The 23,048-nt window shown below is 42.8% G+C and overlaps 1 protein-coding gene across 4 annotated transcripts in view; it reads right to left on the minus strand.

The window, feature by feature from the left end:
- Window positions 1–23,048, minus strand: part of LOC129766652 (cadherin-89D-like) — a 164,336-nt gene that overhangs the window by 56,897 nt on the left and 84,391 nt on the right. For 3 of the 4 annotated variants that reach the window (XM_055767244.1, XM_055767234.1, XM_055767250.1), the window contains 4 exons: window positions 13,762–17,656; window positions 2,785–3,155; window positions 2,655–2,723; window positions 2,398–2,601 (listed from right to left, as the gene is read on the minus strand). In XM_055767244.1, coding sequence (XP_055623219.1) covers window positions 2,398–2,601; window positions 2,655–2,723; window positions 2,785–3,155; window positions 13,762–17,656 — 4,539 coding nt within the window. Of the gene's footprint in view, window positions 1–2,091; window positions 2,205–2,397; window positions 2,602–2,654; window positions 2,724–2,784; window positions 3,156–13,761; window positions 17,657–23,048 lie in introns of all 4 variants that reach the window. The other variant, XR_008741469.1, reaches the window with a different exon arrangement.

Consider the following 23,048-nt stretch of genomic DNA (forward strand, 5'->3'; position numbering starts at 1 on the left):
ATAATCGACTGTAGCCGAGTCTATGTCAATTTCGAAAAAGCCCACCGGAATAGCCTTCGAGGTAAATTTTCAATGCATTGACATAAAATAAATTGCGACATACGATTGTTTTGCGAGGGCAAGAATGATTCATCAATCAATTATCGTCAACTGATTCTACAATGAAAAAATCATTTCAGAGATTATTCTACTAAGCAGTTGTTTCTAAAATTTCACAGCATTATAGAATAATATCCGAAGGTATAAACAAGCGACTTATATAAAATAACAGCGTAGTTCTACGTCAACAATGCGGTCGTATCTTGGACACAACCTCCTATAATTTTTTTCCCTAAGAATCTGTATATACAGATTACCGATTTTTCGAGATCCATGCAGATTTTAAACAGATTTTGTAACAATAAGGAATTTTGAATATTTGATCATTTTACGTAACAATCAACAAACTCACTCAGACAATTCGAACAGTGCTGAACTGAACTATTTCTGCTACTGTCAAATGTGTCAAATATAGTAGTGATGGAAATCATATTGTTTCGCAATATAATGCGAACAAAACAAAAGTTTGAAACCGTCTCGCTACAGAAACTGTGAACGCAACTATCAAATCGAATTTATCTGTTAAAGTCCGAGGGGGAAGTGTCAGTTGTCAACCGACATCAAGGCTAAATTCTGCAAGACCATATATCTTCTTCTTCTTGAATGGCGTTAACGTTCCCTGTGGAACTTTTGCCGTCTCAACGTATGCATTAACTAGCGTCATTTATTAATACTTAGTTGAGATTTCTTAAGCCAAATAACACGCCTCGAATGTATTCCGAGGGGCAAGCTCTTGAATACGCGTGACCACAGTGCAAGTCGAAGGAAATTTCTTTGACGAAAAATCCTCCGGCCAGAACGGGAATCGAACCCGAACACCCGGCATGACAATGTGAGACGCTAACCACTCGGCCACGGGCGCACTAAGACCATATATGAACACCACGAAGAAATTGAGCATTAAATGAATGTTTATAAATGAAATAAGCTCTTTCCGTCGGTTTTTCCTAAAAATACATTTTAAATGTTTTTCTTAATTTTTTGTTTGGCATAACTCTCTATGTTTTGTAAACTTTCAATCTAAGATATTACACATTTTTATCAAATTAGAATTTTTTGCGAGAAAGAAAATGAAAATTGAAAAATAGTTTTATTGATCACGAGCTCAAAAATATGGATAAGCAGAATATATCAAGCAAAATCTACTTCTATCTTCTATCTGAAAATCGTGTGATTTATACATGCGAACGAGAAAAAAAAACCTATTTGTAGTGAGTAAAAACGTTGTTACGTTGAAATGGGTCATATGCAGTTTTGTTTATTTTTGTTTCGTTTTAATATTTTTCGGAGCATCCAGTGTCAGTCTCTATTTTTCATCGAAAGTCATCTGGCATAGCTTGTATATGTCGAAAACAGATTTCAATTTTGTGATTTCGTTATTTCTGAAGATAACATTCAAGTTGAGCTTTGGAAAAAACATTCCAATTTGCCCCGGTGTACCCAGATGCTTTTGAGTAACGATGGTAGCGAATAGGCTGTACTATTGGGATGCCTGCTTTCCGTCACAGTAGTGATTCCCTCTTTGGCGAGTTGCACACTTGCACACGGCTTCTTCCTCGCCATATAGTGGTAGTGGACCACATTGATGACTCATTTTTTGGGAAGAGCCGCTCGACGATAACCCTTAGATAACTAGAGATTGTCTTCTGCATCTCGATGCAGTTCTTTATGGAAATTCGACCATCGACTGTTCGACAATCGACTATCGGCAAAAATGCGTCAGGTTTAATGCTAGCCGTATCCTAGATGGCTGCACATCCGCTATCAAGCGATGAACCATGGGTTCAATCCCGGGACCCTTCATTGATTGATTGGTCTTTTTTAAGGCTACAGACGAATGAACTTTATGTAATCAAAAAACTCGAAACTTTCGATACAAATTAAAATCAGTTTTAGGAAAATGGTTTAGATACTGTTAATTAGAATAATTCCAACTAATCCTTATTTACAATTTTACATATTAACAATACCAGCGGCAAAAAGCATACTAACCTAACCTAGAAATTATCCTACGCGATATTACCGTGTGACATGTGTGTGTAATGTGTGCATATTGTGATTTGTTTGTTTAATTTCGAATGAAATGTGATCAATAGCGATAATTGCTGTACAGCGTATGAAAAGAAACAAAAAAATGAACGAAGGATTAGTTCGATGACATTGGAGACTGTAATCGAGAGTGAAATTCGAAACATTTAATTTTCCAGACCGGCCCTAATCGCCTAAATGTAACTAGATACAGAGATCCTAGCTTAAATTTTGAATGAACATGCGAAGCCAACAGCAAACAGTACTTACCGCCTGTATCGAGCGCATGCGATACATAACGCTGTCGCAGTTCCTCCAGCGAATATCAGCCCTCCGACGACTACCGTTGCCAGCTCGATACCCTTCATTCCGGCATCGTACGGATGCGGTTCGAGGATATTCGAGGACAGGTCCGACAGCTCGATGATCGGCAAATTCGGCTTTAAATTTGACATATCGAGCGAAGCGAGCGATCTGCGTGGGACAAAATTAGTTTTTTTTTCAATAGAAGCTTCTAGAATCTTCACCTTTGCAGCTCAGCCATTTCGACCAACGAGTTGGACTTTCTGTCTACGGCATAAAGGTACAGATTTGTGCTGAAAAATATCCAAATGCATCAGATAGAGGTAATGGTTTGAGTCAGAGGCTTAAACTCACGCGTCATCCACCTTCTCGTTGCTCTCCAGCGCCCGAATGCGAACGTCATACCCGGTGGCAAGCGTCAAGCTGCCCGTAATCATACCCAGCTGCTTCTCGATCTCAACGGGTGGCCCGGAAAGCACCAGACACACTTCCTGGTTCGAATTCAACACATAAACGAAAACATTTGCAATCGTTGACTTGCCATCGTCGGCTCCCACTCGATCGGTAGCCTTCACATCAAACCCGAAGACCCGATCCTGGAAGGTGAGCAGCGAACTCAGCAGACGAATTTGACCCGACATAGCATCGATGTCGAATAGCCGGGCCGGTTCATTTAGCAGCGAGTAGCGGACTTCTCCATTACTTCCGGTGTCCTCGTCGTAAGCCTGAAATCGAATTAGAATTCAAATGACTTTTATATTTTTTTGACGCAGGACTACGTCTTTCATTTCTGTACCGGGGCGTCAGTTCAAAGTTTCGAAGACGAGAACGTGACGCTTGGAGTGCAAGGTTTTGGACGTTAATACCTCTTTGTCTGCCGAACGGAGTGGGGTGATAATCATTTCATTCGAGAGACAAAATGTCCAAGAGTTATATGCTTGTTAATTATTGACCCGTAAACTGGTTTCAGTAACTTAAAAAAATCGAAATCACACAAATCTGTATATAAACGAATGCCCGCTCGGAAATCCACTCAGTTGTGATTGCGCAGCGGTTGATGTACGATCGCTGAAATCTGTATATTTCTCTAGCACATATTTCAAAGCCAATCAGCCTGGGGAAATTGGCGTTATAAATATATGCAAGGTGTGAAAACGATATGGGTTTGGAAAAGAATGTTTTACACGCGGGATTAAGCAAGAAAAACAAACACGTTTTTTCACGTTGAAATTATATTATGGAATGACAAACAGTATCAAAGCAAATGCAAAGATACAAAGTTAAGCACACAAATGGTGCTGTCACAGCATTGACAATCGCCTATATCCAGGTATGACAAGTAGTGAGTGGTTGACCACTTTTACAACCCTGCTCAAACACTGCAGCTTGCCAACCCTATGATCATGCAATTCCGTCGAAAGGCCGCAACAGGTAAACCCTCGGTCAGAATAACTGCCTGCTGAATCGATCGATGTTGGGACGTACTCAAGAATGATTTTTGTTTTTGTTTCTCCAAGTCCTTCAGAAAGAAACCTTCCGAATCCCTTGGAATCCTCAGCGATGTGAATCATTGATTGATTGTCTTCGAAATACGTCACGGGAGTATCGACCTTACAACCCAAGTCACGAAACAAGCGCTGCATTCATAATCCATGGCAAACGGCAACGCAAAACGCCGTCAGTTCGGCCTCTGTCGAAGGGAATGCAACAGTATGTTGCATCCGAGTGATCCATGCCACAGTCGACCTAAACACGTTAAACACGCTATCGCTCATTGATGGCCTTCTTTCTAAACGCGTCCAGTGTTCGTCAGTTGGACAACTCTGATATTGACTGAAAAAGCAGGTGCCAGATAGGGTTTCGCATACATGAGACAAACCACCAATTCGCGATAGGGTTGTACAGTGCACTTTTCTACTTCACCATTCGGAAGTTCTAGCCGGTTCTCGATGGGCGTCAAACAAGGCTTACATTTCTCCATCTTGAGCCGTCGCAAAACAACCTGAAAGTAGTGACGCTGGTCGATTCGCATCACCCCATGCTCTCTATCGTAGCTGGTGTTCATCACGAGGAAACACTTGATTTGTCTATAGTCCTTGATCTCAAATTCACGTGAGAGGTAACTTTTCATGCGCTCTACGGCCTGCAATGTCGGACCCACAATCACAAAGTCGTCCACAAAGCGATGTCAATCTTCGTTATTCTTATGTGCAGGCACTGATCGTTCAGGTTTTGCTGAAAACCCAAACATTCACGGATGAATTGATCGAATCGGACGTTCCATGCCTTGGAAGCTTCTTTAAGTCCGTATAGAGACTTCCTCAACGACCACAAGATCTCTACTGCTCTTTATACCTTTAAACCCTCTTTTCGGTGATCGAACCGTTCAAAAAGGTGGTTCCATCAAGGACCACCATCTTTCTCTCGTTCGCAAACGCCAGCAATGTACGCAGGGTATCCAATCTGGCGACCGAGGAATACGTTTCACTATAATCGAAACCGAACTGCTGGCTGAAACCTCTTGCTACTAAGCGAACCTTATAACTGTCAGCCTTCCATTTATCTCAATCGTGCCGCTTCCGAGCTTCAGCTAGTGAGTTTGGGAGTTTCTCCAGATAACTTGCGGCATTCAACGCGTACGCAGCGTACTTCAGCTCATAATCCTTGTGCCAGGCAGGGACCGTCTGCTTCCATTTCGCTGTTTCGGTCTCCTCTCCTTCCTCGGACTCGTCTCCCTTACTAACACTGTTGCTCTCTTCATCCTCAAATACCTCCAATTCGGCATTACTCAATTCAATCTCCAAGTCAGCCCCCACTGAACCGCGCACTGAACCACCGTCAGCTGCCTTCACTAAGAATAACTCATCGGACGACACATTTTCAACTGCTTTGGTGCGAGAAGAACCTTCCAGGAACACGACGTCACGGACATAAACTATTCTCCGCTGGTTCTGATTCCATTCCCGATAACTATTGATGACATAACCAACAAAAATTCCTCTCCATGATTCAGCATCAAGCTTACCTCGTTGTTTCCTAAGAACGTGAACGAACACGCTGCACCCGAATACCCAAAGCTTTGCCAATCGCTCGTACGGAGTCTTACTGCTGTCGATCGCACTCGTGGGGCTGCGGTTTAGAAGATACGCAGTCGTCTGCACGTCTACTCGCCAGAAGCACTTGGTGATTCCGGATTCTTCCAACATCGTCCGGGCCTTGTCTACCAGAGTGCGGTTCATCCGCTTGCCGACCCCGTTCTGTAGGGGTATGTGCGGAGCCGTCCACTCCACGATAATACCTTTCTGCTTCAGGAACTTTTCAAACTACTTGCTCCGGTATTCACCGCCGTTAGGTGGTCAAGACGTTTGCGCCACAGCTCCAGATCTTTCGACACACGACCGGTCGTCAACAATGGCAATGGCGATCTCGACAGGAGTCTTCAACGGTGTCATGTCTTCGAATAATGATTTATCGTTCACTAAATGATCGGATCAGCCTGAATCAATATACCAATGCACTTTTCTCAGTCGTCTTTCTTCCGCCCCCACAAAACACACGTCACTCTTTTCGGCTACGTTAGGGTGGGTTTAGACTAGTGATATATTCACGAGAAGAAATATGATGAGATTTATAGAAATCACATCAACCGTTTACACTAGCGTGAACTTCTATAATGAATATATTCATATTTTCGATGAATTTATTCACCTGAAGTAGAACTGCATCCAACTTTAGTGATTTCTCACCAGAGAGAAATTTACAAGCATTTATATATGCTGAATTTATTCAAGTTATATATTAGGCTGTCAAAAAAGTCCTGCGGTATTTTTTTTGAATTTTCATTTGTTCATAAAATTAGTTACAATCATCTGTTTTAAGTCAAATATGCGCCGTTTTGTTCGATGACTTGTTCCCAACGAGATGCCAACTTCATAATACCCCTGTTATAGAAGCTCGCTTCCTTATTGGCAAAAACCTCGGATAGCCAATTTTCACAGACCTATTTTGTGGCTAACTTCTGACTACCTAGCTCGTTCGCCATGGACAAAAACAGGTGGTAGTCACTTGGTGCAAGGTCCGGACTATACGGCGGATGCAAAAGAACCTCCCATCCGAGCTCCTGGAGCTTCTGGCGCCCTGGAGCTTCTGGCGCGTCACCAAAGAAGTGTGTGGCCTGGCGTTGTCCTGATGGAAGACAATGCGGCCTCTGTTTATCAAAGATGGCCTCTTCTTCATGAGTGCTACCTTCAAGCGGTCCAGTTGTTGGCAGTACCGGTCCGAATTGAGCGTTTGGCCATAGGGAAGCAGCTCATAATAGATTATTCCTTGACAATCCCACCAAACACACAGAAGAACCTTCCTGGCCGTTAATGAGGGCTTGGCTACCGTCTGAGCCGCTTCAGCGGGCTTCGACCACGACCGTTTGCGCTTCACGTTGTCGTAAGTGACCCACTCGCCAGTCACCATCCGCTTCAAAAACGGGTCGATTTTGTTGCGATTCAGCAGCGATTCACATGCGTCGATACGGTCAAAGATGGTTTTTTGCGTCAACGTGTGTGGCACCCATACATCGAGCTTCTTTGTGAATCCAAGCTCCTTCAAATGGTTAATAACGGTTTGATGACTTATCCCCAGATCTTGGCCGATGCTACGGCTGCTACTATGCCGGTCCTTCTCGACTAATTCAGCGATTTTGTCGCAATTTTCGACGACAAGCCTTCCGGAGCGTGGCGCATCTTCGACGACCTCTACGACAGAACGAAAACGTTGAAACCATCGTTGCGCGGTGGAAATGGAAACTGTATCGGGTCCATAAACTGCACAAATTTTATTGGCAGCTTGAGATGCATTTTTGCCTTTGTCATAGTAGTACTGTAAAATATGTCGGATTTTCTCTTTATTTTGCTCCATATTAGCGACACTATAACTCACGAACGACTTAACCAAACAAAACACTGTGAAGGACTATATTATTGCGCGCAAAAAAATACCTTTCCAACAAGCTATAGTATGACTCGATACAATGAGTACAACTAGAACTACGCGCTTACAACGACACCTCGCGGAAATACCGCAGGACTTTTTTGACAGCCTAATATACCTCGAATAAGTGTATCATATTTATTCTCACCCGTTTACACCTATTTTTACGTGAATAAATCCATCTATAGCTATAGATCTCCCTAATGTAAACCCGTCATTAGGCTTGGATTTATTTTTGCCACTTTTCTTCTTCTAATCATTATTCTTCTTGTTCGGACACTCGGTCAATTCACGTTCCTTCAACTTTGCACCCGGAGCACATTATTTTCTCCTTCGTCTTCGGTTGTTGCTTCGTAAGGGGAAATGCAGCCTCATTTTTGGGGGTACACAACTCTACGCCTTTTCTCTTCGTCTCCTCGTCCAGCAGTCTACATTTTACAAACTCGATGGACAGATTCTTCTCGGGTATTGTTTCTAGTGGTGTCACAACGGTCGAATATGACGTTCCATGCATTAACAGCAGGTGGCACACCACATCGAAATCTTCCAGCGCCGCACCGGTAGCTCGATATTCCCGTACAAATTTGAGAAAATGCTGTTGTAACGTTCCGCCATCGAATCGAAGTTGTATTCTGCTTGCTATACTGCGTCTCTCAAACACCCACTGGAGTGCATCCCACACTTTCTTCGGAGTCTTCTGATCGTGATTGTACTCCAATTCAGAATCGAGGATTCTCGACACGAGTAAAGATTCACACCGTCGATCTTTCTTTTGCTTCTATTACTTCCGCAGTATCACCCGACGCGTTCTTCATTAGCTAGAAACGGTATTTCGGATGGGCTTGGAAAAAATATTTTACACGGGGGATTAAGCAAGAAAAACAAACACATTCATTCACGTTGGAATTATATTATGCAATGACAAACTGAATCAAAGTATGTGATTCAAAGGTAAGCACACAAGTGGTGCTGTCACAGTATTGACACTTGCCTATATCCAGGTCTGGCAAGTAAAGAGGGATGTAACAAGGTGTGGGTACTTTTGTACCCGCATGCATTTTTGCACTCCGGAATGTGTGAGGACTTCAAAAGCGGTATGAACACAAGGCTTCGGCTCGGGTATTCAAGACTGCATTGGAAGATATCTCTTCATTTCTTCAGCTCACTAAACTTCTACGTATACCGTTCGGCAAATGTTGATAACAATTTGCTGCGATAACGTTGATTGAGCAATATGCGTTCTATATGCGTTGTGCACGCACGGTATTGAAGAAATTCTGCTCGATCAAATTTCGTGGAGCGCGGTGACTTAGAGCAACATTTGCTCGAGATCGATGAATTCTCGCGTAACTTTTGAAAAGGTCCTATGTAACAAATGTAAACAAATCGAGTTAATGGATGCACGCTATTAGTTTTCAATCATTGAATGCATTACAAAAACAATTGTTCACGTATCTATCTTCTTCATCTTTTTATCGCCGATGCAAAAAATATCCAATGTACAGAATCGGATTTGAAGCGCCCGGCTGTTACTTTAGAAGCCTCTTTCCTCCGACGCCCGAAACGTCCGAAGTAAAAAAACAGTCAAAACAATACGAAGTCGTACTTCGGTCGTTTTGAGTTTTTGTTTCTTACAGCTGTTGTTGCCGATTTCAATGCAATTCGACGAGTGATAACAATAATAATTCGCCTTTAGAATGAAATGCTGTTATTTGGATTGTTGCTTAGAAGTTAGTTTCAAATTTTTGTCGTGCAACGTAATATGTCCAATGTGCAAATGCGGGCAGACAAAACGTCCAATGTAACATTTTTCGCTCCTAGTCTTCAACTTTAATCTTAAATCACGGAACAACAGTTACGATTGGTTTTTCAGAGTTATTCTTGACTGCTAGTGGTGAAAGTAGCGATAAAGATCGGAAGCTTTTAAGACAATTCGCGGAATAATGTTTGGGTCTTCAACTTCGTTTTTCTCGAGTTGACGAAAATGTTACATTGGACCTTTTCAAAAGTTATGCGAGAATTGTTCGATCGACTGGACGCTGCTGGAACGACACTCGATTCAGACACTAGAGTTTGCTTACTTCTTCGGAGTCTGCCTCAGGGCTAGGACTAGTGACAACCAAGGCGCCTCTATATATACCAGGTGAAACAATCATATGAAATGCACTTTCAGCCATATTGGAATTGCTGTCGATATTGTTTACAAACAGCATCAGAACGCTGCCGGCGGCTCTCTACAAACTGCTACGACGCTTATTCGACCGATGCCTACTATGTTCGGCTTTCGCGAATTCATGTGAAAAAGAAGGGATGACTTTGTAGAATTCATTCTAATTTCCACTACTCTTGCATGTGAAAATGCGAAAATGGCGTATCCTAGCAATAACAAAACAAACAACCCCCGCTCCACAAACCGTAATCCCCTTCTTATTAAAGTGGTGATGTTGCTTCACCTGTTATACATTAATATAAGCGCCTTGGTGACAACTTCCGATAGCTGGTCTGGTGATGACATTTCGTTGGACGTAGTAAAGTCCATGTTGACGGACGATTACCATCGACGGATATAACGTGATAACGTTATATCGGGTAGTTCGCGAAGAGCGGAAAAGGCTATGCGATCAGCTGAAGCAAATCGGAAAAGGAAATCCGGATTTGCCACTTCTGTAAGAAAGTTAGCCATCTGAAGCGAAATTGCAGGAAGTTCCAAGCTGCGAAGAAAAGTGAAAATGCGAAGGCAATGGTGGTCCAGAGTGACATCAAAGGCATTGCCTTCACAGTGAGTAACGAGAAAAATCTAATGTGGGTGATTGGCAGTGATGCAAACGCACATATGACGAACGATAAAACGTTTTCGGCATCTCTGAAAGAGTTCGACGGCGAGTGGATAACCCAAATTCTCCGCGAAGGCAGCGGTGTTGTGTACGGAATTGATGGCAATGAGAGGCTATCAGAATCGCCATTGGTGAAGTGAAATACGTTCCTGGATTGTCAACCAGCTTGATCTCCATGGAAAAGCTGGCACAAAAGAATATGGAAGTGTGTTTTAATAGTAACGGCTGCTGAGTTATTGACTAGAAGATATCTGCCGTAGCGACGGGCGTTCGTTACGGTGGTCTGTACCAAGGCGCTTATAGCAATGTATAACAGGTGAAACAACATCATCACTTCAATAAGAAGGAGATTACGGTTTGTGGAGCGGGGGTTGTTTGTTTTGTTATTGCTAGGGTACGCCATTTTTGCATTTTCACATGGGAGAGTAGTGGAAATGAGAATGAAATTCTACAAAATCATCCCTTATTTTTCATAAAATCCGCGAAAGACGAACATAGTAGGCATCGTTCGAATAAGCATCGTAGCAGTTTGTAGAGAGCCGCCGGCAGCGTTCTGATGCTGTTTGTAAACAATACCGACAGCAATTCCAATATGGCTGAAAGTGCATTTTATATGATTGTTTCACCTGGTATATATAGATGCGCCTTGGTCTGTACCACCTTCGTCAAGCAGAAAATTCAATGCAGACAACGCAGACACTCCGTATTCTCCCCAGTCCAACGGCGTAGCAGAACGGAAGAATCTATCGATCAACGAGATGGTAACCTCCATGCTAGTTGACTCGGGACTCGAAAAGCGGTACTGGGGCAAAGCTATTCTAACAGAAACTTTCCTGCAGAATCGTTTGCCCTCCAGGTCGGTTGGGAAAACCCCCGACGAGCTTTGGTGGAATAGGAAACCGGATCTCGCACATTTCAATGTGCTTGGGAGTGAAGCCTATGTCCATATCTCTGAAACGAGGAGGAGTAAGCTACATGCGAAGGCAAACAAGCTGCATTTAGTCGGTTATTCGATGGAACATAAGGGCTATCGTTATATAGATCGTGAGACGAATGTAATAACAATAAGCCGAGACGCAAGATTTATTGAGCTAGGAAATGGAACATCATCTGGTGAGTTTCAGTTTCGATTGCGGATGCAATGAATGGTGATGGAGTAAGCAATGCTGAGGATGAAATCTAGCTGCTGCCGTTCAAGGAAAAGCCTGATGAAAGTGAAGATAGCGATTCGGTGAACGAGGAAGCTTACGACACTGCCAGCCAGGATGAGATTGATGAAGCGCCTGGTGGAGCTCGATGATCCAAGAGAACGAATTTAGGTGCTGTTCCAAAGCGATTCGATTATTACGTCGTGAGTATAGCGGCATGTGATTTCGAAGAACCAGTGAACTACCGAAAAGTTATTGTTTAGAGTGACGCATCATCGCAATGGTACATGGGACCTAGTGCCTTTGTCGAAAGGACACAATATAGTCGGATCCAAATGGGTCTTCGCTGTACCAGGACAGGAGGACCATGTATGTCAGTTTAAATATCTATGGGCTGCGGAAACCGACGCGATGTTGTTACAAGAAATTAAACGGTATACTGACTGAGTTAGGATTCAAGACATCGTCGTCGGATCAGTGTCTCTAGTCTGCTTCATAGACTAGTAAAGCTACAGTGTTCTTGTTAGTTCATGTCGACGATATGCTGCTTGCGTCGGAGGACGAATTAGAGATGGAACAGATTCACAAAAGCTTGACCAATTAATTTGAAATTTTCAAACTTGGTAAAATCCGGCACTTTCTTGTACTGGAGGTGCGTGCTGAGGATGAAGTGTACCTGAAGCAATATTTTGGATGAAGCTAAGATAGCAAAGTCTCCCATGAATGCGGGATACTTGAATATACAGGAAACTAGCAAGTTACTGGAAGATCCAACGATGTATAGGAGTTTGGTTGGCGGATTGCTGTATTTGTCGGTCGTTGCTCGGTCGAATATAGTAGCTTCAACGACGATTCTTTGAAGGAACTTATCTGCACCGAATGAGTCGGATTGGAACGCCGCTAAGCGTGTATTGCGCTATTTGAAAGCAACAAGCGAATGTTACCTACAGTTGGGAGGACATTGCAATCAACCACTAGTCGGATATTCTGATTCCGATTGGGCTGGAGATCCCCAGAGCCGGCGATCAATTTTGGGCCCTATATTTTTCTTCGGTGGAGAAACCATATCCTGGTCTAGTAGTCGACAGCCATGTGTAACACTATCGACAATGGAGACACTTTCCGAAGCTTGCCAAGAGACAATCTGGTTGCGGGAACTTCTGTGTGATTTTGGGGAGGTTCAGAACAGACCAGTGCTCCCGTGGCCGAGTGGTTAGCGTCATAACTAACATGCCGGGTGTTCGGGTTCGATTCCCGTTCTGGTCGGGGGAATTTTTCGTCAAAGAAATTTCCTCCGACTTGCACTGTGATCACGCGTATTCTAGAGGTTGCCACTCAGAATGCATTCAAGGCGTGTTATTTGGCATAGAAATCTCAACTAAGTACTAATAAAAAATGACGCAAGTAATACTACGTTGAGACGGCGAAGTTCCTCTAGGAACGTTAGTGCCATTGAAGAAGAAGAAGAAGAAGAACAGACCAACGATTATGAGAGAAGACAACAAAGGGTGTATAGCATACGTGAAGACCGAAAGGCCGAGTCGTCGGTGAAAACATATCGACACCAAGGAGAGATTCGTTCAGAACTGTGTGGGGAGAATCAGATTGAGTATTGTCCAATAGAAATTATGGTGGCAGAAATCATGACCAAGGCTTTGGCTCCTCAGTAACACAAGCAGTTCTTCTAGATGTTGGGGTTTGTACGGGTTGTGTGAAGCGGATATCCTTTGAGAAGGAGTGTGGAAACATGCATCGCCTACTATTACACACATCTGAGACAACTGTGCGCACCTTCGTGCATAGTATACCTTGCACCTACACCGAACGAGAGAGGCAAAGCAGTGTCTATTTTTCATTCCAAACCAAGCGCTTCCCGCGATAAGTTGTATTACTATCTTTCCTAGAATAAACGAGTGTAAACGTAGTTCTCGCGTGTTAATTTATTTTTGCTGGTTCCACTCCGAATCCCTTACGCTGTTTCCCTGACTTTGCCGTCAAATTCTAACAAATTTGCGGTTTGAGATGTACTTGGAAGATGCAACAACTTTACACGGAAATGTCGTTTGATCGTTTGATCGTTGATCGTTTCGTAATTTATCCATTCACATATTTTGGAATTCGACGAAAAATGAATAAAATGAACAAGGAGTCATGTCACACGTCGGACTTGCACCGAAGAACGTAATCTATCACAAGGTGAATTTACCTGAATTAGGATTTGTTTTGAATTCTGAAATTGTTTCATTCAATCACTGGTTTAATCAATACACTCGAATGATTACTAAGCCAACGGTAGTCCTACGTTAATCTTGCGGTTATATCTTAGGTATAACCCACCCATAGTTTTTTTTTTGTTAATATCCTACCTCAACTTTCATCACCGGATAGCCATAGTTTGCCCGGTCCGGAACCACCGCAATGATGGGTCCGTCGTTTCCTTTGAAAATCGGCGCATTGTCGTTAACGTCTATCACCTTCACGTGGATTTCCACCTCGTTATCGTTCAGCTTTTGGGATTTCTTCTTGACGGGATTCTCCAACGCATACAACACGCTCGGAATGTTCCGACTTTCGCGACTTTTCAGCTTCTCCACCCGGATCTTGATCTCGTATGACGCCCGCTCTTCCCGATCCAATGGACGGAGCAGCCAGAGCGATCCGTTCTTTTCGTCGATCTTGAACCGTTCGTCGAAATCTCGGTCGACAATTTCCCACCGGAATGCGTCTTCTTTGGCGTACTTCTTGCTGAGCGTCACGTTGAGCACTATTTTCGGTGCGGAGTCGTTCTCCCGTAGTTCGATTTCGTAGTACCGGTACGGGAAGAGAGGAATCTTTTCCTCGGAGCCATTCACCCGCTCGGGGTCTCCCTGCAGGTTGATGATCAGCAGCGCGGTACTCCACCGTGACGGGGTACCGAAATCGGAAGCTACCACCGTTACGTTCAGATGTTGGTAGTTCTTCTTGGTGGCCGGTGGCGTGTACTTTGAAGCTGTGGTGATCACGCCATCCTTTGGATCGATGCCGAACTGCATCTGCTCGGTTTGTCCGGTCAGAGAGTAGATGATCAAACCGTTGCCGTTCTCCTTAAAATCACTGTCTGCGGCCTGCACTTGTTTCACGAACGTTCCCGGCTTCGAGTTGACGTTGATGTGCGCGAGATATACGGGGGTTCGAGTAATTTTGTTATCGTCGTACCGCAGCTCATCATATGCTGTAAACTCCGGACTGTTGTCGTTTTTGTCGAGCACGATCACTTCAATGTCGACCATTGCTGAGCGCTTCAGGTCGAGGTTGTTGTCCGAGGCAAGAATCTTGAATTGGTACGAGGAAATCATTTCGCGATCGATCTCACCGGAAGCGTAAAGCGTTCCATCCGTTGGGGACACGAAAAATGGGACTTTCCGGTCGTCTCCCGCCAGCAGAAGATAGGAAACGTTCCCATTCATTCCCAAATCGTCATCCGTTGCCGTCACTTGCCCTATTTCCTTTCCACTACTCGAATAGATTCCCTCCTCAACGTTGAATGTGTACCATTGCTTCTCAAACACGGGCGAGTTATCGTTGACATCGTAGACTTTGAACTCCAAACTGATGACATCCGCCAATCCACCCGTGTCCTTCGCAGAGATATTCATCCTGATCTCTGCTTCCGGAGGCAACTGTGCGGTAGCTTTCAGTTCACCGGAGTTGCGATCGATTTTGAAATAGTTACTACTATTCCGAGAGGGCCACTCTTCCTGATCTACAACTTCGTAGAACACTTTGGAATTCTTATCGAAATCATCGTCGTTCGCCGTCAGCTTCAGAATTACCTTCCCCACCTCCACATTCTCTGGCAAACTGAACTTCAACCCTGACTTCTTGCCGAACTCCCGCGAACTCCGAACACCCGCCCTCAGTCGACTCTTCGGAGAGAATGGCTTCCTTCTTATCATCGTCATCGTCGACCGGTTGCTGCTGCTGCTCTCCATGATCAGCTGTCCGTCCAGCACTCTCGGCATCCCAACATACGCGGCCGACTGCACCAACTCAAACAAACTTTCAACGCCATAACCCAGTCGAGTGCTTTCCTGCTCTGGTGGCTGTGCGAACTCGGACGGCATTTCCGCCTCCAGCTCATCCACGTACAACAGCTCGAGATCGCTCCGGTTCTCAACCATCTCACATTTGCTCCGACGAAAAATAGCCACCTTCTCAAAAATCGGCGCATTATCGTTCACGTCCAGAATCAGTATCCGCAGTTCCACCTCCGAGGTCAGACTGTCCCGATCGGTGGCCATCATTTTCAGACTCAAGCTATCGATCTCCTCGCGGTCAAGTTTATTCGGTCCCATGAAGATGATGTTGTAGTGTGGGGTCGATCCATTGCCACCCTCCAGTGGCTTCGGCCGAAAATCCATCCGTCGGTTGATCACTTCACCAGCGGGGTTTACATTGGCGATCTGGAGGTTCTTGAAGATATGCGCAACGGTTTTGTTGTAGTTGGAAAGCGTAGCGTTGGAGAACTGAGCCGCGAAGGAATCCGACTCGCCGGAAAGGTTCAGCTCGTATTCAGCGTTGGCGCCCACGTCCGAATCGGTGATAATGATCGGGTTGTTCAGGACGATCTCCGTTCCGATGGGAGAGTTTTCCGCGATCACCCCCAGGTAGAAGGGCTGGTTGAACGCGGGTGGGTTATCGTTTTCGTCTTCGACGAGGATCACCACCTGATAAATGCCGGCGAAGGTTCGGTGCTTGAAGAAGTACTCCGCGATGATCGTGACCTTGTGTGTGTCCTGTTTCTCGCGATCGAGACCTTTCACGGTCATCAGCTTGCCATCGTTGGTGAGGTGGATCAAGTCCGCGTGGTCATAGCTGTTTACGAGCGAATACTGGACACCACTGGTGGGCGTCCGAGAGGATTTTGAGCTGCGTGCCTTACGGGATGCGTTCGTAGTGTACATTGCGTCGAATGATACCAACGGGTAGAGCTGAACGTAATCGACACTGGCTTCGCGAATGATCCTTCTGCCGTATCGGGTTCGATTTTTACCGTTGAGGTTGAAGATTTGACGATCACCACGGACCGATATCAATGATGGAGGACCCTTCTCGTCGGCTTCGCATTGCTCTTGGAAACCCTGAAATTGAAGTTGTCCGATAATGGAATTTGGTTGGTTTTCTTTGATTCTGAATTCGATGGGCGTTGAATTGGTGCCTCGAAGCAGCATAAAGTTGTTCTTGATGACATGTATCGTTACGTTCGTTACGATGATTTTCTCTAGGTTGTTATAGGCCTCTGGTGTCAATTGATCAACAGCTTTCCCCTGGGCATTTGGTAGATAGGACACAACCGTTTCAAATTCGTAACAGCGTCGATCGAATTTATCGAGCGCTTCGATGACGGTCACGATTCCCGATCTTTCCTCGATTGCAAACGGTACCCCTTCCGGGTATGAGTGAAGTAAATCGAAAAATATTTCCTCCTCTGCGTTGGAATCGAATGTTGTTCGAATCTGGCCAACGGAGGAACCGACTGCGGCATCAGCCCCAACCCAAAATTCATAGGGAGCCCCAATAAATTCAATTTGCTCGATCGATTGGCAAACGATGTCGATTGTTACGAGCGCCACGTTGAACCTTGATTCGGAAGGGTTCAACGGTTGATCGCGAGCTTCCACGAAAAACGCGATCTTGCCATATGTCAGTGCTTCCGCTACCAGGAGGTCGCCCGTGTCCGGATCCAACTTGAACGGTATCGCCAAATTTGGTCGAACATTCTTTATACTATACTGAACTTGACCATTGCCCATATCGTCCGGATCATTCGCTTTCACGGCACCGATCTTGCTCCCAATCGCCGCACTACAGTTCGCCTTGAACTCATACAGCGTCCCCTTCTCGAACTCCGGCGTATTGTCATTGGTATCAAGCAATGTGATCTCCACCTGAACCGTCCCATAGTTCCGGTTTCGATCGGCTTGCTCGATTCGCTCCATCGCATTCACAGCCATGTGCAGCGAGCTGCGAGTTTCCTTGTCCAGATAGGTTTCATCCTTGACCACAATCCAGCCCGACACGTGATCGATTACGAACGCCCCCTTGGGCTCTTCCGACGCCAGGTAATAGTAAAACTCGGCATTTTCACCTTGATCCCGATCGATGGCGTTCACCTGCAGAATACTGAAACCCTTCGGTAGATTTTCTATGATCGAAATGTTGTACAGATCCACCTCGAACTCTGGCAGATTGTCGTTCACGTCGACGATCTCGATCTCGACTCTGTCGATAAAGAATAAAATGCATCAAATGACTAATTGCAAAGTAGTGCAATTACAAATGAAATCGAACTAAAAATGCCGATTTTAACAACTTGTATTTTTGATTCGAACGAAAGTTTGGATTCCGTTTGAGTTGGAGGAAATATGAGTTTTCTTTGCACAGCATTTGAGAATTTTATGACTGAAGTGTAATTTGTGAAAAGGGCGTATCGATTTGAGTATATGAAATCTTTGATAATTCGTATCTCAAAAACTATGGGCTCTACCGAAATACTGTCTTAGAAAGAGTTATAAAGTATTGATGTCCAAACGCGAAAAAATATACACTGAGGAAAAAATTAGTACTGGTTTTTTTATTTACAAAAAAAAATACTTTAATGTGCAATACCTAAAATACATATTTTTAGTTTTTTTTTAAATTTTTTTCATATAAAATAGAAGTCATGTAAAAGAATTTAAAAAGTGGGTACAAGTTAGGAAAACTATTTTTGAAGAACTTTGTAAAGCATCGAATTTTCATGAATTTCCGAAAATTCGAATTTTTGTATGTACAATCATTTTCAGCCACAAATTATGAATCCGGATGTAATTAAATATAAAAAGCCCTCTACCACACTCCTTCTAAATGTAGCCATTCTCGAGATATTTGAACAAAAACAAATTTCTAATTTATTGTCTTTTTCAATTTTTTTAAATTTATATATGTATTTTTTCATTTGTTTTGTCCGTGTTATGTTTAGGAGTTTTAACCCACATGTCTTCCAAAGTTTTTCAACGTAAATTCTAAACATATATTTTTTCCATAATGATGTGTTTGAAAAGGTGTTGAAAATTATAAACAAATTCATAAAATTTCTTGAACATGGCGGTATAACACGACAAACATATTAAAAGAGCCTATCTATATAGGGGAGGGTGGCCCTGACCCGACATCCTAAATTGCAACGGCCATTCATCACATAAAATTCTTGTTTTTTGGCAACTTCGGTATTGAAATTTATGGTATAACTCTTTAACTATGTTTTCTACCGATCGGCGTGGTTCATGAGTGTTAAAAAAGAGGGAAGCAGAGACCAAATCGGAAGTTCTTTTTTTTGGACCCTCCAAAAAATGGTGGTCCTAAACCGATCCACCCATGGTTCTGTACCGATTCTCGGAAACGGAAACGGAAACGGAAACGAAAACACAAAACAGACAAACGCCCATTGCGTAACGCTTAACGCTTAACGTTCAACGCTTAACGTTCAACGCTTAACGCTAAACGCTTAAAGGTGGGACCAGAATGCCGCGCTATGCGTCGCGTTGTGACAATTGTGCTTTGACACTTCATTTAAAAAAAGGGTGTGTCCATTTAGTCGAACACAATAATGCGTTGCGTCATTAACATCGTTGTACCAAACGCTAACATTTTTTCTAAACTGCTTGCGTCGAATTCGCGATGAAAGTGGCATGGTGTCGACGTCTGGTGGCAACTTCAAATTAGGGCCATAATTTGGGTCCCAAACTCGTTAGTGTTATCTCTATCAGATTAGAAGACACGAAGCCGGGTTTTAAATTCTAAAATTGGAATGAAAATTTTCATCATGTTATTTGATTACTAGAAACACGTGTTTCTGACTTTCATTCAACCATATGGCTAAACAATTTCAACATTGTTGCTGAATTTTTTCATCATAATATAGAGTTGTCTTCATAAACAATTTTCGTATGAGACTTTTTCACCACCTGCAAACAAAAATGTTTTTCATTTAAGGGGGTATTCTAGTCTAGAAATCTGAAAAAATCGAAATTTTTTTTTTACCATATTTCTGTAGTTTAGGCATTCAAGAATATACTCTAGAAAGGACTTATCGAAAATCCTATTATTTACCTAGTTAGAGCCATCTTAGTGATGTGGTATCTAACCTGTTACGGCCATCACAATGAACTTCAAACGCGTTTCTCTCGGAACTAGTTTTTTTCTAACTGGCGTACACGATATCTCAAGTTCTACTGAACCGATTTATGTCAAATTTATATGAAAATAATCTGCATACATCTCTCTATCGCATGAACCAATAAAAAATTATAACTTTTTAATTTTACTATTTTTAAAAAATCGGTAAACGCAAAAAAAAAACGTTTTAAACAGCATTTTTGTTTTCAAACGGCCGCCATTTTGTTAAAACCCATGTTTTTGACTTGTCCGAGGTTCATGCCATAGCGACATCTTTACTGATTCAGAATCTGTTCGATTTTTTTGTTTCAGATAACCAGAAGGACTGGAATCGTGCACGCCATGGCACAACTTTTTTTTGAACACCCTCACTTCACCAGCATGTAACTATTCTAATTATGAATATTTTTTTTCCGTCCTATTTTTGTTTTATTGTTGAAAGATAGATAAACGAATAATGATATAATGGATAGTAAAAATATTCTTTGTTTTATTTTTACGGAGTTCGAAAAAACGTCCGTGTCTCTACACTAGAATACCCCCTTAAATAGAATACTGGTTTGATTATGATAAGCTAATTTTCATTCATAATTTTAATTTTGAAAATGTATTCATTCCGACTGAAAATCAGCTATTCTTTCACGCTCCCCTAAACTAGTGAACGAAGTTCAATGCCGCCAGCGCGGATATGGCAATGTGTTGTTTTTAAAAACATTCAACTGATCCGTGGACACTACAGGAACAAGACTTTCATACGAATTTTATTTTGTTTTTGTTTACATTAAAAGTGGTGACGCGAATGCTAGATTGTGACTGCAAATCAACGGACTGCGTCGGGCAAATGTTTTAGTACAAAACGCAAGCAATGACAGCTGATGAGAAGCAACGCACAACGCGGCATTCTGTTTCCACCTTAACGCTTAACGCTTAATACTATGGAAACTTAAAAAAATAAAAAAATAAAATGACTGGCCTAAAATGTTCTCTGGGATGTCTACTTTACTGTAGTTTTTGTCCCAGGTTTGTCCGATGCTCCGCTCCGAAGTTACAAGCCAATTAGTGGACCAAAGCCTTTACGCGAGGAGCGCGGATCCAAAATTTAAAACGTGTTTTTTTCTCGAAGCCATTTTTTGCCAACTGGTGGGAGTCCACCTCCGAAACCGTCTATCCGATTTCGATGAAATGGTTTTTCCCAGATTCTCCACTAAATTTTCTGTCATCGTACGTAAGATTTACGTACGTAGGACATTTTGAAGAATAATATTTTAGTGGATGTTTTTGTCTCGATTTTTTAAGCAAACACGCAATTTTTTTACAAAATTCAATATGATGACAGGAAATATATCCAAGATTACGTACAAAAAATAGTTGGTTGTAATTGGTCCACTTGTCAACTTTGTGACAGGTCACCTGTTTGCTCGGGCTGTTTGAGGCTTCGTCTCCTCCCACGGTAATAAATAGATTTTAAATTATTACAAAAAACGGTGGAACACACTCATAGCTAGACAGGACACATATACAAATATATACTATTGATAAATAAAACATGATTATAATAAATAAAAATAAATAAATTAAAATTAAGAAGTTATCAAGATCGTAGGAAGACGGCATAAGGTCTAGATACGCTCAACACAAAATTAGGTGTTAAACACAGCCCATACAACACAATACGACACACTTATAAATCGCAACGGTTGGTACGACGGGACGACAGGCGGTGTAACCCGACCTGACTTAGCGGGCTCCTCAGATTTTCGCCATGAGGAACTCGGGCACTTACTTAAGCCACCGGAACAAGACCAGACGCGCTCAGGAAAAGAGTTTTTGTTCAACCTCAAATTGTGAAGTGGAAGTTTCACTAAACTTGTTCGAACGAAATAAAAGTCCAAGGTCGAAAAGTGCCAATGAGGCGAACTAGACCCACCTAAATCGTCTAGTAACGATAGATAGTTTAACTTTGTCGTCGTCCGTGCTTATGTTGAAGTGCTGGCATTCGACCGTGCAGGTGTACTTCCGGATTGAACCCGGAAACTTGAGAAAACGGAGTAGGATACTCCTGTGAACCCACAGTTTGGTAACGAGATCGTAACCGAACCCGTGAAGTAGAATCCACGTAACCGGAAGTCAACCGCACCGGCTGTTCCAGTGATAGGCGCTACGTCTGCTTCATCGAACTTTCATTCACACATGTGCCTTCACATAGTAACCTTAATTCGCCTAAAGCCTGGCGCATCGCCGGCGAGCTGTAAGCTTTTATTGAGCCCAATGAATTATTGAAATTTTGAAATCACATATGCTCGAATTGCAAAATCGCAGTCACGCTATCAATTCTGATGAAGCACCAACTGGAGGGCACGTGGGCAGATCCAATGCGCATCTTCTTGAAGGCTTAGCTGGAATTACAGATGGCGACTGTACGGCGACAAGAAATTGTGATTCGAAGAAGAATCAATAATCTGGATTTCTATGCCAAGAAACACGCCTTGAATGTATTTTGAATGACAAGTTCTAGAACCTGTGTGACCAAAAGAGTCGAACGAAATTTCTTTTGTGAACATAATTACTTTTTATGAACATGTGGTTAGAGAAGACGAAGCAAACAAGCAAATTTGACGCGATGAGGACAACGTCTACATCCGAAGTGGTGATCTTTGTCAACAATTTATGGTCGATATGTACGCAAAGCTAGAGAGCGTCCGACTACGATTCCTACGACACAATCAACAGATGAGAAATAATATATTCACTTGTGAGACGCTATCATGAGCCACTTCGACACAGCCTTCACTATTGCCAGACCAACGCGCATGCAATGTCATGACATTACAGCACATGTGTTGTACCACAGACCAAACCGTGAAGTCTTTAATGGGCTCCGTTACCACGTTACACGTATTAGGTCCCACACGTTGCTGGATGTATTCGATCAAATGGCAACTGCAAGAGTTGCTTCATACGCACATTTTTAGTTTGAATTATCGACAAAATACGCCTTGACGAAAATCCATATCCATCTACTGATCAACTACTCTCCTGTATTCTAAATTCTGCTCGAGTCAGAATTACCCGAACGAATCGCAATATTGCATTCCGTAATCCGTTCGACTCAAGCCAATTCGACAATTCGACACAGATGTCATTGAGCTTCGTGTTCCATTTATGTGAAGGGACAATGGTAATGAACTTTCGGATGGAAGAAACACGCTTTTAAAACAAACAAAAATATATGTATGAAAATAATCTGCCAAAATAATAAAAATAGGCTCTAATATATGTTCTGTGTAATGTGGGGAAAAAATCTTGAACAAAAATTGTCTCTGATAATGATTTTATATTATGGATAATGTTTTAGCGGGATTTATAGAGAAATAGTTAAGTTAGGGTTAGGACTAAGTCTCCAAGGTATTTAAACAACAATTTTAACAATGTACATTTGAATGAAAATTATTGCTCA

This window comes from Toxorhynchites rutilus, chromosome 1, assembly GCF_029784135.1.
Source record: "Toxorhynchites rutilus septentrionalis strain SRP chromosome 1, ASM2978413v1, whole genome shotgun sequence".
In the NCBI taxonomy this organism is placed as follows: Eukaryota; Metazoa; Arthropoda; class Insecta; order Diptera; family Culicidae; genus Toxorhynchites; species Toxorhynchites rutilus.